This window comes from Pinus tabuliformis, chromosome X (genome assembly GCF_031772625.1).
Source record: "Pinus tabuliformis cultivar Carrire ecotype Pingquan chromosome X, CPIR1, whole genome shotgun sequence".
In the NCBI taxonomy this organism is placed as follows: domain Eukaryota; kingdom Viridiplantae; phylum Streptophyta; class Pinopsida; order Pinales; family Pinaceae; genus Pinus; species Pinus tabuliformis.
In genome coordinates, this window is record NC_142308.1 from 1416522555 (window position 1) to 1416537955 (window position 15401).

At 38.1% G+C, this 15401-nt stretch overlaps 1 protein-coding gene across 1 annotated transcript in view; it reads left to right on the forward strand.

Annotated features, from left to right (window-relative positions):
• Positions 1 to 15401, forward strand: part of LOC149145345 (uncharacterized protein At5g02240-like) — a 153983-nt gene that overhangs the window by 35640 nt on the left and 102942 nt on the right. The window contains exon 3 of the mRNA XM_089448913.1: positions 11558 to 11763. Within this exon, the coding sequence (XP_089305039.1) occupies positions 11558 to 11763 (206 nt within the window). The remainder of the gene's footprint in view (positions 1 to 11557; positions 11764 to 15401) is intronic.

The window sequence follows — 15401 nt, forward strand, 5'->3', positions numbered from 1 at the left end:
TTATTTATTTTATTATTTTATTTATTTTCTTAAATGGATCATCGAATTAAGCCTTTGGAAACATCACCTAGGACCTAGGACTTAGGACTCATGAGGGGATTTAAAACATTTTCCAACCCTCAAGACACATTACATCATGACTTTTACAATTTACATCTTAAGGGGGAAAACCCCTTTATCATAGACCCTCATAAATCACCCAGTTTCTGCGACACAACTATAATCTAGCAGATTAACACACTAGGATTCTCCTAAAGTTCTAATAACAAAATGCATCCCGGCTTTGGCGTCAGGCTGAAGGAAAACTCTGCCGATCATAGATCGGTGAGACGAAAAACCTTCCGGGATGTAGATTATCATTAGAAAGTTAGGTCCACCTAGGCAATTTTATATAAACGACTCATATCTGCTAAGATTATTTACAATTCATACATGCAGACAGGGTTTACAATTAAAATGATCAAGCTGCTGATGACTGCAGGCTGGCACGGACACGTTGTTTAGGTGCTACCCCTTTCTGCCAAAAAAAGAGGGGGTGTACTGCAGGGGTAGTTGACCGGTAGTGGTCAACACAGCGAATAAGAAAACAAACTTGTTGGTGGGAAGTCTACTAAGGAAAAAATCCCTCCCGTGCTTCTCTTCTCTCTTCTTACGTTTTTCTGACCAACAAAACGGCCTGCAGAAAAATTGCATCCCACCAGCTCTTCCTCACGCTGAAGCTCAACACTGTTGCCTCCGCCACGTCATAATTTCGATCTGGAAGCCCTTCCTCTCTGTCGACTCACTTAGAGAGAGACTGCCTCAAAAATTCAGCCCTCCTAGCTTGGACTGTGCAAACCCCTCTGGGGATTCAAACTGTTGCCTCTTGCAGCTATTTCGATCTCCTTTTCTGCTCAACACTGGTTTCTCTAGCACTGTTCTTCTTGCTTCACCTGCACTTCTTTAATACCATGTGAAAATTCCTTAAACCCGGAATCCCTACTGCAGCAAATGATGATATTTCTCCTACTTGTTAGATTTACATGAACAAGTTATTTGCAGTTTCCTACGACAAACATCAAAATACATACACTGCAGCCTACACCATAAAAATAATACGCCAAAACAAGAAACTGAACAATAGAGAAAGACACAACACAATTGACAAAGTGGTTTTTGGACAAACGTCCCCGGAAAAACCCAACGCGGGAAAACCGGTGCAGCAGAACTGAGGGTTTTTATTATTAAGCTGAAGTTATTTCTGAATACAATTTATGGATGGCTTGCTGGCAATCCAATATAGAGAATATCACTCGGTAGAAGAAATTAGTGAGATTGCCTCACTCTACACTACAAGTCCCGGCTGATCCGGTAGCTAAACCAACGAGTTCCCCGACTACTTTTGCACTGCCAGACTGCCCCTGTGTGGGCCTGTGTCAGCCTCTAAGGCATTGTGTCACCTCTGATGGGAATTGATTTGCCTTCTGGAGTTGATTCCAGCCCTTCCGGCTCAGAAACATCAGCCTCCTCAGCAAATTTGGACTTCTGCGTGAAGGCTTCAGCACTGCTTTGCGTGGGGCTTGTGTGAGCCCTTCCTGGCTCTGTGTCACCCTCTCTGGCCTCTGCCTTGCCTCCTTTGTGTGTCGCTTTGCCACTCTGTTGAGTATTCTTGGCTTCGAAGAAGATCCTCCAGCCAAAACTCCCTCTGCTCCTCTTTGCGTGATCACTACAAATCACCGCCCTGCCTCTAGCTTTAGCAATTCGATCTGACTGTTCAACTCTCTGTGTGTCTTCCAAATGGCCCTCAATCCTCCTTAAATAATCTTCTCATTGACATTCAACGATTCAGATTAGAAGCTAATTAGTGGTTAAGATCATTTCTTCTTGATCCTCGTCTTCTTCTAGAAGTTACACCCACAGTTAGATTAATACCCATTAATTATTTTAATTTCCTTAGTTTAGACTTAGGGTCCCATTAAAAATAATTAATTATTTTAATAAAACTGTCTCAGAGTGGAATTTCTCAAAACACTTTCTGGGTTTTTTGGAATACATGTGCCCAAGCGTCCCTACAAAATTTGAGACTTAGAGCACATTCGATGCTACCAGAAATCAACAACAAACTCTTCCTTAGACCTGTAAACTTGTCCTCCTTGCTCTCATTTCTCTCCTCTCCTCAAGGTTTTGTCTTACGTTATTAGAGTCATTGTCATTTTTATTAGACCCTTCTTGGGCTTTTGTATCATGTAAAAAGAATTATTTTTGAGTCAAAAAGGTAATTTGTTACCTCCACATTAAGTCGAACTTGTCCCCATGAAGTCGACCTACATTAGGGAAATTCGACCTAGTAGAAAGGCTATATAAGGAGAGGCAGTTTGATCCATTTGTCACATTCACTCATCAAGTTTGATCTTCAAGGAAGAGAAGCATAAATAGAGCGAAGTAGCTGAAGAAGGACGAAATTCGCTGGGAAGACCTAATTCGAGTTTTTGTAATGACCCACCTACGATTACAAACAAAATGTGAATATTAGCATGCATATGGGGCATCCATATGATAGCTACATATGCATGAACCTTGCACTAGTATACATACTGACTAATATTGGAAAACAATTAAGTTTAGGTTGATGAATCGATTATCGAAATAAATTCCTAACTCACCAGAATATATTAAATATATCGAGTGGGGCCTTTATATGTGTACCGCCCTTATATACCTATATATATGATTAATCCTTTAAATAAAAAATATATCTATATATATATAATAAAGATAACGAAATATAATTTTTTTTTTTTTTTAATTTTAATTAATTAAAGTAAATAAAATAATTTATTTATATGTTAAAATAAAGCAATTTGTTTAAATCCATAAATAAAACAATTTAATTAAAGTGGAAATTAAAATTAAAATAAAATAAAATATTATTAAGTCCTAAAAGTAAATAAATGAACCATTTCAACGATTCATTTTAATTAAAAAAATATAACCGCCTCCATCCAAAAGGAAAAGAGGGGTAGAGAAGGTAGGAGGGTGACAGCGAAAAGAAATAGGGAAATGGTGGAGGGAGGAGGCCGACAGCGAGGAGGTTGGGAGACAGTGGAATTAAGCATATAAGCGAGTCGAGGAGGCCATAACAAGGGTGGTGATTTTTTGAGTTTGAGAGGGACAATAGGAATTTCCAACAGAGTCACTGATAGAAGGAAATTTGAGCTTAATTGTTCTTGAAGTTTTGGGCATGGGGGCCAGAGTGCTTCAATTTTGAAGTACTTTGGAGCTGGGTACCGAGATTGTGCCCAGTTTGGCAGGGAGGTTTTGGTCATTTTGGTAATGGGAGCAAATTTGGTGCTACAACAGCTCGAGATCGACTTCAAACACGGAAGCCAGGTATGTATCTATGAATTAAATTGATAAGTTCCTGTTTAAATTGCGTATGTTAAACTCTGGTAGAATTTATGGATTTAATTTTGGTTAGGTCATTAAATTTTTTGGGCCATCTATCTCTCACATGTGTGAAGTTTTTGGGCAGTTGCTGGGGCCGAAAATCTGTGTTTACTGCAGGTCAGAAATTCTTTTGTTGGGGGTCGAAGTTTTGTTGCTGGGGGGTCAAAAATCTGGACAAAAGTTGTCGCTGGGAAGCTGTTACTTGGAGACTTTGACAAGGAGCATCTATTGAAGGGAAGGGCTGACTTGGTGATTGGAGGAGGTCTCTTTGTCTAGGTTTAAGAAGTTTGGAAGTGTCTCATCTTGATTTGAATCTACTGAAGGAAGAGTTTTTGATTGGGTTTTCCCCTTATAGGGGTTTTTCCCTAGCTGAGCACCTACATCTTGTGTCTCTTGTTCTTGTGATCTTCATATACATATAATTTGGTAATTGCTTGATGAAAGATAAACAAATTAAGAAGTAAGAGAAGCCAACATAATTCACAAGTAATTATCAAGAAAGAGGAATCAAACCCTAATTCACATAAGCATTGATTTGTCAACATGGTATCAGAGCTAAGGTGGAGGAAATAAAAAGGCAGCTTGAAGATCTATTGAAAGAAGGGTTAAAGAGGAAGGAACAAAGGGAGATCATTAAGGTAAGGATCATATAAGAAGAGGAAGGTCTACTATCTATATCAAGAAAAGAAGACATGACAACAGAGATTGAAAATAAACTAGAAGGAGCCTCCAACTACAGGGCATGGAAGAAGAGGATAGATCTTATTCTTGCTAAGCATAAAGTTTTGGATTTTGTTTAAGGAAAAGTTAAGAAACCTATAGATGACGCAGGAAAGAAAAAGTAGGGAAATTGACATTTTGGCTACGAATCTAATAGTAGATGTAGTGAAGGACAATCTAATCCCATACATATCCAATATAGATTCTGCACAAGAAATGTATGAAGCCCTCTCCAAATTGTTTATCATCAAGAACATTGGTCAGATAGCTAGTCTCAATTATGAACTAAGAACAATGAAGATGACAAAAAATGATACTGTATCATCATATTTGGTAAGTATCTCTAGAATAAGAGATGAACTCCAAGCTATTGATGAAGTTGTACCAGAGAGAACTAGTGATTGCTACACTACTAGGTCTACCAAGAACTTGTAGCTCTTTTGCAATCAGGAATTAGTTGTTGGAAGGATACACCAACCTTTGAACAAATGTGGAATGCATGCAGTCAAGAAGAAGCCCGCATGTCATTAGTAAGTAACAAGAAGGAGGATGGAGAAAACAACACTTCAAATGCCTACTCTGTTCATCATAAGAAGAAGGGAGTATACAAGAAGTTCAAAGGACCAAAGAAGAAGGTTGATCTATCAAAGATTGAATGCTACAATTGTCATAAGATGGGACACTACAAAAGCTAATGTCTTGAAAATCCAAGAAATAAGAAGAGAAAGAGAACATGCAAATGTTGCCAATGAAGCTCCACCTAAGAAGAAAACTGAAGAATCTGAAGTCAAAGACTTATACTATTATGTCTTCTCTCACATATCCTCCTAAGTCTACTATTCTAAGTTTTGTAATGTTAGAAATTCTTGAAGTTGTTTTGATAAGTTGTAGGTATCCCTTATAAAGATTGGATTAAGAGGGAGCATTCACCATTTTACCAAAAGATAAGTATATTGTTCTCTGTTTTATCTTTAATGTTTGGTTTCCTTTTCACATCGAGATTTGTTTGTATTGTATACTCATAACCTTTTTCTTTATATTTTCCTTTGTAGGAAAACTTGCAGAATACACAAAGGTTGTGGAGGAAACTTCAAAGTATAGACTTGAATCATGAAAGAAGTTCTATTACAATGGAAGCCCTTCAAGAATTGATGTCCTAAAAAGTTTGTTAAAGAACAACTCAAGGTATGTCATAGACTACTAGATTTGTTGCAAGCTTTCTTCATGCAAAAGATATGATCATTCTTCCTTTGAAATTTGCTTTACACTACTAACATCTTTATGTCTAAAGTTTTGAATCATAAAGATTCTTGTTAGGGTGATTAATCATTAGATTGATCTACCCTCGTTATCCTATCTCTTGTTAGTTGTTTATTTTTTGTGAAACCCTAATCTTTAGAGTTCACTGTAAAACCCTAGCCTCTTGATGCTAAGGGTATGTCAATGTTGATTATGAAACCCTAGTCTACTTAGGGGTTGTTGATAAAGTCTAGAACATATAATGAAATCCTACTCTTTTAAAGTTTAGGGTTTTGGTAATGATTATGGTAAAAACCCTAGTCCTTTACGGTTTATTCTTAATGTCTAGGTTATATAATGAAACCCTAGATTTTTATGGTTTGGTGAATTAGGGTTTATGGACAAAACCCTTGTAATAGTTATAGTAAGATCCTAGGAATAAAACTCTAGGTGTATATTCGTCTGTATGATTGAAACCCTAACCTGGTCAAAATTATTGTATATCTAACTTCGATGTCTTGATGTTTGTATCTTGGGTTTACCTAGTAGATATTGATATGAGATGATAGTGCATGAAACCCTAGAGATAAAATGCTAGTATGCTAATTTGATTGTTGATATACATAATTTGGCTTTGTTAATGAATCTAGGTTTTGCAACAAACCCTAGTAGAAGTTTGACATGAAATTCTAAAAGCATATTGTTGAAACCTTAGATGTATAGTACTTTGATTGGATTGTTATTTTGATTGAGTTGCTGATATCTAAGGCTTTGTAGGTAGAGTCTAAGGTTTGTGACAAAACCCTAGCAAGCTATTAAAGTCTAAATATAAAAGGATGTAAACTTTGTTGATTATGAACCTAACTAGGTTTAAGTATCTGATATCTAATGCTTGAATGTTTTGATGCTTCCATTGTAATGACATGATTCTAATATGGTTGACATCATGCTTCGATATATTTGTATTTGGTTAAAATTTTGCAGGTACATAATCTTCAAAATATTAAAGATGTTCATAATGATGAATATGATGAAGGAAAGCTAAAAGAATGATTATGATCAAGATGACCTAGATGCCATGAGAAAGAATGAAGCCTTGAAAGATTGAAGTTTCTCCGATGTTATAAAAGAAGGAAGTTGTTGATCTCCCTAAGTTGAGAAGGAGCTTGATAAAAGAAAGGGTATATCTCCCCGATTAAGAGGGAGGGCATATTGTGATAGCCATAGTGAATACCTTGAATTAAACATGAAATTGAAGAATGAATGCAAGTACTACAAATAAATTTGCAAACAAAAGATTTGAGAAGTAACGAGACTATATTTGGTGCTACTAAAGAAGTAAAAGAAGAAGAAAGCTTCTAGTAGATTGTATATGGATAACTTGATGATGATCTAAGTAGCATCAGAATGTCTGAGGACCCAAAAGGTTTGTGTTTACTTGTATATATACTTGAAAGCTTATTACTGTTTGGGGTTGTGATTGTGCAGGATCTCTTCGTAAAAATATTGAACGTTTGAAGTATGCTTAGAGTGGTGGATATATATCTGATTTAGTCGATAAGGAGAGTGAAGCATTTTGTGGCAACAAGATGCTTGGGAGGACATCTGGCTAACCTATGTGTTGATGTCTAGATCCTTAAGTAGAGAGGGTGGCATTGGTCATGGAGCTCTGACCTTAGATACACACCTAGATCCCTGGGTTGGTGGTAGAGCTTAAAAACCTAATAGTACCTAGACTTGCCAAAGCTTGAGTCCCCTTAGTCCCACCCGAATAGAATACCCTGGTCAGGTTTCTAGTCCGCAACACTGAGTGCGCTAGAACTCTTTGTAGTTCGTGTCATTTTGAAATCTTCCATGTAATTGTAATTATGAATACCTCCCTAGTTAAGACGGAGTGTTGAAGAATGTAACTAGTATCGGTCTTCATAATTGTACTTGTCAAAATAATTTTATTATTAAAGAAAATGGCTTATTAAAGCATGGTTTCATGCTTGGGTCATCATTTTCTAGGTCAAAGCCTCCATTGAAGGCTTCTAGGTTTTGTCTCGAGTCATTAAAGTCATTGTCATTTTTATTAGACCCTTCTTGGGCTTTTGTATCATGTAAAAATAATTATTTTTGAGTCAAAAAGGTTAATTGTCACCTCCACACCAAGTCGGCCTTGTCCCCATGCAGTCGGCCTACATTAGGACAATTCGACCCAGCAGAAAGGTTATATATAGAAATTCAGTTCGATCCATTTGTAATATTCACTTATCAAGTTCGATCTTCAAGGAAGAGAAGCAAAAATAGAGTGAAGTAGTTGAAGAAGGACAAAGCTTGCTAGGAAGACCTAATTCGAGTTTCAGGCCATTTATCTCTCACACGTGCGAAGTTTCTTAGCAGTTGCTGGGGTTGAAAATCTGTGTCTACTGCAGGTCCAAAATTCTGTTATTGGGGGTCGAAGTTTTGTTGCTAGGGGGCCGAAATTCTACACAAAAGTTGTTGCTGGGAGGCTATCACTTGGAGACTTTGACAAGGATCATCTAGGGAAGGGCTGACTTGGTGGTTGGAGGAGGTCTTTGTCTATGTCTAATAAGTCTAGAAGTGTCTCATCTTGATTTGAATTTACTAAAGGAAGAGTTTGATTGGGTTTTCTCCTTGTATGGGTTTTGCCCTGGTTGAGCGCCTACATCTTATGTCTGTTGTTCTTGTGATCTTCATATACATATAATTTGGTAATTGCTTGATGAAATATAAACTAAGAAAGAAGTAAAAGAAGCCAACATAATTCACAAGTAATTATCAAGAAAGAGGAATCAAACCCTAATTCCTACAAGCATTGATTTCTCAACAGTTTTCACGTTGTCTCTCAGCTCATTCACGGCTTGGTAACTCACTGTAACTCGGCCTGGTAATACTTTGAAAACTCAGCCCTAGTCCAACATGCTTTCCAGCTTAAACTCGGCTTGGAAACCCAAATAACTTGGCTCAAAAAACACAACCCAAAATTTTCGGTACGTGTGCCAGTCTGCTCCTGAAAACTCGAGGTTGACTATGTTGTTCATTTTCCTTGTTCTCATCCCTACAAACTCTTCCTTAGACCTGCAAACTTGTCCTCCTTGCTCTCATTTCTCTCCTCTCCTCAAGTCTCATGAGAAGAATGAATGGCAAAACCCTTTCCTTTTCTGTTTTGTCTTCTCTTAGAGAGGGAAAAAGCTTAAACCTAATGATCAAAGGCTGAGATTAAATCTTAGCCCATGAGATCAATGGTTTAGATCAAGTCCCCCACTTGACCCACCTTCTCTTGTAGTCCCCCTCACTTAAAGAACTCCTAGTCACTTTAACATGTTTTGTACCTTGTGCACTTTTTCTCTCATAAAGTCTCTTTTAAAATATAAAAGTCACTTTAATATTAAAAGAAACTTAGTACTTTTTCTCCTAAAGTCACATCTAAAATATAAAGTGACTTAACTCCATGACATTAATAAAACACATAATGTCTCTAGACAAATTTTTTATCAATGTGTCTTCCTAGGCCAAAAGGATAAATGCCTAGGAAACACTTCCTTGGTTTCCCAACACTCCATCTTTATCTCTGAAGTGGATATGCTCACCCCTTGGTACCATCCTATCACCTACTACTCTTGCCACATCACCACCCAACCTCCCTGGTGGTCTGCTCTCCTTCACTGACTCATGTGCTTCCTTCAAGGTAACATAAAGCCTTCTTTGCTTCCTCCTCCCCGAAGAAGTCTCCTGCACAAGTGTGGGAGCCTCATCTCTATCCCCTAACACTTGTGGCCCCGATGAAGATGCCCTTGTGGCTTGTAGTGATCTTGTACTTAGAGTTCCTGCACTCTGAGATCTCACACTCAGAGATCCTACACTCTAAGAAGCCAGTAATCCTCCTGACCTCTGTAAACCTGTACCAGTGTACCCTGATACCTATGGTGTGGTCCCCCTAACGAGGAGCCTGCTGCTCTACTCAATCATCCTCCCGTGACCTCCTCACGAACCTACCTGGCTGAAACATGAACCTGTAGAGTCTCCCCTCACAGACACCAATCACTCTAGCAGATGCCATGCTAGATCCTATGGATACATCAAGACCTACCCATCCTGGAACAACACAACATATCCCCTATCCTCAATACAGGAAACCAATATTAGGTTCCTCCTCAGCCTCGGTACATAAAGGACCTCCATCACATTTAGAGGTGGCAATGACTCCCTCTGAAAGGATATAGTCCCCACTCCTGTCGCTCTGACCCTGGTGTCATCTCCAAGCACCACCTCCAAGTCTAAACCCTCTATAAGACTCGTAAAGTGCTCCCTCACTCTAGTCACATGGCTAGATACTCCATTGTCTATAAGCCAGACACTCATGGATGTAGTACTAGTAGCTAAGCTCAACACCAATGCAAACTTTGTGTCAAACCTCGAGGTGAACTCCTCCACCACAGCTAATGCTGTCACATCCTTCTTCTTCTTCCCCTTCTTCTAGGGACACTTAGAAGCATAGTGACCCATCTCCCCACAAGCAAAGCATCTTACTTTGCTCATGTCCTTCTCAAACTTCTCTTCTCCCTTTTGTTGCTTGGCCCCACTTGTGGACCCTTGCTTCTTCTTTTGCCCCTAGTCGCAAGGGCAACATTCTCCTCCTCATCTCTCCCACCACTCTGGCTGCCACTCTTGGCACTCCTCCTGGGTGAAATCATCACATAGCCTCCTCCTGTATGGAAAATGCTCTTTGGCCACAATGCCACGTATGAATCCATCCTATTGCTGGTTGAAACCATCTGGTGTGATCTTAACCAACTGGTCCTTGGGGATGACCTTTCCCACAACAACCAACTCATCTCTCACTTGAGAGATCTTGGTGAGGTATGTACTATGAGGTCATCGTGTTGGTCTTGGTCATCTTGGTACTTCTTAGCTTCTGCCTCAACACCATCTTCCTGTTTTCATTGGAACTCTGCTGTAGTGTGAGTCGTGACTAGGGACTCCCACATCTCGTTGGCAAACTTCTTCCCGGTCACATGCATGTCACATGAGGGAATAGGTGGTCTTTGATGGCAACGAGGATGATTCTCTTCGCTTTTACATTCTTCTTGTTGAACTCACTCAACTGAACAAGATCTGTGGGAGGTTGCGCGACATTCTCCACAATGTTCCATACCTCCAACTCCTCAAACAAAAACATCATCCTTTCGTTCCATGGGCCAAAATTTTCTGCCCCTGCCAATCTGTCCTCCATCCTTATACCAGTTGCCATGACCCTTCAACCAACACTAAACAGTCAAATCTATCACAAATTTGTCACACGGTAAGTCTGCCTCCCTCTCAACCAACAATCCTTTGGGTTTCTGAAAATGTTTTAGGGTTGTCTTCTCACTGTTCTAGCAGAAGATGCTTGCTGGTCTAATATATCAGCTGAAGTTTTACTCAGAGTCTTCTTTGTGATGGTGCATCTTATATAAGGGCTCTCACTTATTTTTGCATAATTTGAAAATCTGTTTTGGACTAATTATGGCACATCAGTGAAGGGCTTAATTATGGTTTCCCCACTTGTTTTGGAAAAGAACCAGCCAAAAGAAAGAGGAAAAGTTTCTGTGGTGATGGTGGGCAACTTCTTAATTTCCCCTAGGGTTGTGCTTAGTCAGTTACTTTGTAACATTTGAAGTGCAAGTTTGGCAGGTAAAAAGGACCTTTGTTTTTTAATGAGTTGCTGAGACACGAGGCTCAAATATAACTCCCCACTTATTATAGATGATGTTCTCTTCATGGCTTAGGAGGTTTGCATAGGTTGTCTTTATAATAAGGGCATGATCCTGATGACTGGGGATGTCCTCCAAATTGTCTAGTCTTGCAAGAAGATGAATGATAAAAGCCATTGTGTCACTTGAAGAGAAGGCAGGCCCTACCCATATGGACAGTGACTCATCAAAATCTTTGTGTTTCTAACTTGAGTATTAACTCCATTCAATGCAATTGGGTGTGTTCCGTATTCCTAATCTTCAGTATCTTTCTTTTAGTGTGTGCAGTCAATTTTGACTAAATAGTCATTTTTGTTTTGCCTTTTCCATCAAAAAAATGTGTGTCTATATTTACATAGTTTGACATGTATTATATTCATGCTTTGTAGAGAAAAGAGGAGCATGCTGGTGCTAATTTGTGGTACTTGTTACAGGAAATGAGGCTGCTAGGGTGAAATTTATTGATGGAGATGTTACTAAGGAGGATACCTTGCAACCAGCATGCAATGGTATGGATGCAGTTGTCTGTACTATTGGGGCAAGAGCTGGATGGCGACTTCCTGGCTATGATCAAGGCACCCCTAAGCATCTGGACTATTTAGGGGTGAAAAAGCTGAGTGAAGCTGCAGCTTCTGCAATGGTATATATTCTGTTTGCTTTGGTTTTGTAACTATTGCCCACTAGGTTGTTTTGTTACGGCTTCTTCTACTAAAATTATATAAACAGCTTTCTTTGTTCAGTGTATACAATATCCACATTTTTCCTTGATATCCAGTTTCTTTTGTACCAATCCTTTGTATGCTTCTTAACAAGAGAAAGACTCATAGGGTTGAAAGGGTAGACTGGAAGGTTTGAAAGGATTAGAATAGTTTCTTGAATTTCACATCTCTTTCTGATATTATACTGTTTTACACTGTTCCTGAAAGAATAGATAATTTCTTTTTAACCAACCATGTTGAATAAACCCATGTTTGGCTGTATCTCAGTTGGTTAATGCAAATATAATTTTCACCTAGATGTGCTTAACACTTTTCTACATTATGGATCACAAAAGTCTTAGATCTAATATAATCATCCCATTTTCTTAATGTGAAATGTTGCATGGAATTAGTGTCATAGGAGCATAAAATTGAAACAGAAAAATTCCTTCACTGAGTTCTTGTATTGAAAGAACCACAAAAGAACACGGAAACTACCCAATTATGCTAGATAGTTTCTATTTTGCTGGTGCAGAATTCAACTTTTTTATTCTAGGATTTCCCAAGAGGATTCTAGTGCAATATTTGTTTAGTCAAATATGAGCTCATTTGACTCGAAAAATTTCTATGGGGTCCTGACTAGTAACTTTATATTGCTTTTAGAAATGAAAATGAGAAAATATTATCTTCTTTGTCATTCCACCAAAGAAATCATTTAAGGATTTCATGGACACAGAGAACACTCCCTTCAGTGAGTGAAAAACATACTCTTCCTTGAGGGACTCAAAAGAATCAATTTAGCACAATGCTATGACTGATGGTGTTATATGTGTGTTGTCGCGCAGAGTGTCTAGGCACCGCGACAACGCTCAGATCGGGGGCTGTCACCCTAATCCCCGATCTCTCTGTTTAAGCTATCTCCCTAAAGCAGGCTAAGGGGGGTAGACCCTATGGGATAAAGGAGAACCAACTGGGAATCAGTCGGTTTGAGAGACACAATGAGGCAATCAAATACTTGATTTAAACTTAGCAAGACTTAAGTTTTAATTAGATTTTAAATGATAAATACCAGTGCCTTTAATGATCTTGCTAGGTAAAATGAAAACCCAACAATTGATTAGTTATTGGTGCAAAATGTCTAACATGTAACCAGCACTAAGAAACTCAAGCAATAATGATCAATTTCAACGTTTAACAGATGCACGATGCTTTAAATTTCAAAAGGTACAACAATCTTAATCAACCATGAAATTTAACAATTCACCAATGTTGATCCCAGAGCTAAAAGATGTATGCTTAGAGAACCAAATTCAGGGAAATCTACCACCTTCAAATAGTTAATCTCTAGATATAAAAATTTAAGCACATTTAACTATGACAAATACCACAAAAATTCTCTTTGAGATTTTTTTTTTTTACTTTAGCACCAAAGAAGCTTTAAATTCACAAATTTAGAAAATCTTTTTCTCAATATGCAAAGCAAGACTTAATGCAATAAATGATCAACAAAAGATTTTCAATTTTAAAGTGACCAAACACATCCAATTTGCTCAAAAATTAATATATTTTTTAAGATGTTTTTGGAATATTGATTTTTTTTTAGGGTTTTAAAAATAAAATAAATCTAAACCTAAATAAAACAAATAAAAATAAAAAAAAACTCAAATCTAAATCTAAATAGTACAAATAAAAATCTAACTTTTAGATTTTTTAATTATGAATGAAATAGAAGTCAAAGTCATAAAAAAAAGGAAAACAAAAACAAAATAAAAAAAATCGCAACTCTAAACTAATGCCTATCTATAAAAAAGAAAGAAAGGAAAGATCAAATAAATAAAATTACCCTAACGAATATCTAAATAAAAGGAGCTAACATAAACTATCACCATACATATTATGATAATGAAATAAAAAACGATGAAAAGAATTAACCCTAGCCCAAAAAATATCGAAGTGTGTTGTTGTTGTTTTGCAGGTTTGTGGCAGGGTGCTCGACGACAGACAGAGAGAGGACTCGACAACGGAAGAAGGATCAAGGTTAAAGGGAAACGATGGCATCTAGGGAACGAGGGAGAGCAGGCGACTATGGAAGAAAACACGTAGGTTTGATGAAGAGCAGTAATAACTGCGTGGAGTCGTCGGAAAATTGAATGGAGGTTGCGATGAAGGTTCAATGGATTTTTTTGTAAGTTTGGAGGTCGATTGGAGGGACGGCGTGATAGAGCAATGGATGAAGCCTGCATAGGGCTGACGGACTGCGTGGGAGAGAAACGTGAGGAAATGGGACAACTGCGTGGTAATTTGGTGGACGCAGAGCAACAAAAGCTTTGTAGTGTTTGAGGATGACGCTGCGTGGAGGGAAGAAGAACAATGGAGGGGCGTTTTGGCAACGAAGGAATGAGGGCGCTGCGTGAAGGTGGCGTGGAGATGGCTGGAAACGCAGGTTAGAGCTATGTGTAGCGTGAGGATCGCAGATTGTTGAGGAATATGATGAGGCAGCAAAGAAGGGGTTTGCGTATAGAGGAGAGGGTTTGAGGAGCGTAATTTTTTTTTTCGAATTTTTTGTTTGTAAAGAATGAAACCCCAGGCAGCAGCAGATAGATGACCCAGAAACCCTCAAAATTCTCCAAAAAAATTTTAGATCCTTTTGCTTCAGATTTGTCTGATGAAAACCCCACAAAAATTTTCCAGATCTGAAATAAATACCCCTGCAAGAGTTGACTCTGAGGCCAGATCTTACCCTCCAGGGCCTAGATTTGTCTTCAAACAAGAAATCCCCTTCAGATCTGCAGCCTGCGATGAGAAAAACAAAATACGCAAAAACAAAATGCAATCAAAAACCCCAAAAACCTAGCTAAATAATTACAGTGATTACAAACTGAAGGCTCTAAGTAGCCAGATTTATCATTATGCCACAAATATTTTAAAATTTTAAGTTTAAAGTGAGTTGCTTCAGAGAAAACCCTTCATGCATCAACAATGGAAGTTCTAATGACAAGCCTGGGATTCAATTAAGTTGGGCCCTTCAGAAAATGCTGATCAGGAGTTGGCTGGTCCAACTGAAAACTTCCCTAAACGCCTGACGATCTCAAAATAAAAAATTCCCTGCACAACTCAATTTAACCATTAACATAGAGAGAGAAAACAACAAAAAAAATCAAATTTAATGGAGATACCTGCCATTACATTCAGAATTTAAACTACCATTCAAACCCCAGTGATCAAACAAGATACCTGTGCTTAAATCACTCTTCATAAAGCTATCATCAATGGTTGAAAGGAAATTTATGCATGAAAATAAAACATCTTACAACATTTCCACGAAGAGTAACACCAGCAGAAATTAACTCCAAAGTCTTTCTTTATTGTACATAAAAAAATGATTACAAGAGAGCTTTCACTTAGCACACGACTCCAAGATCGAATTATTTCAACTGAAAACTGACCTCCTATTTAAAGACAAATCTTCCAACGGCTAGTTCGAGTGATCCTTGTCAAAGTGATCTCGACCGTTGATGATGATCAAAATTTCTTTTAATCTCATCTATCAAAATTTTAAATTATTGAGGAAATTCGAAAT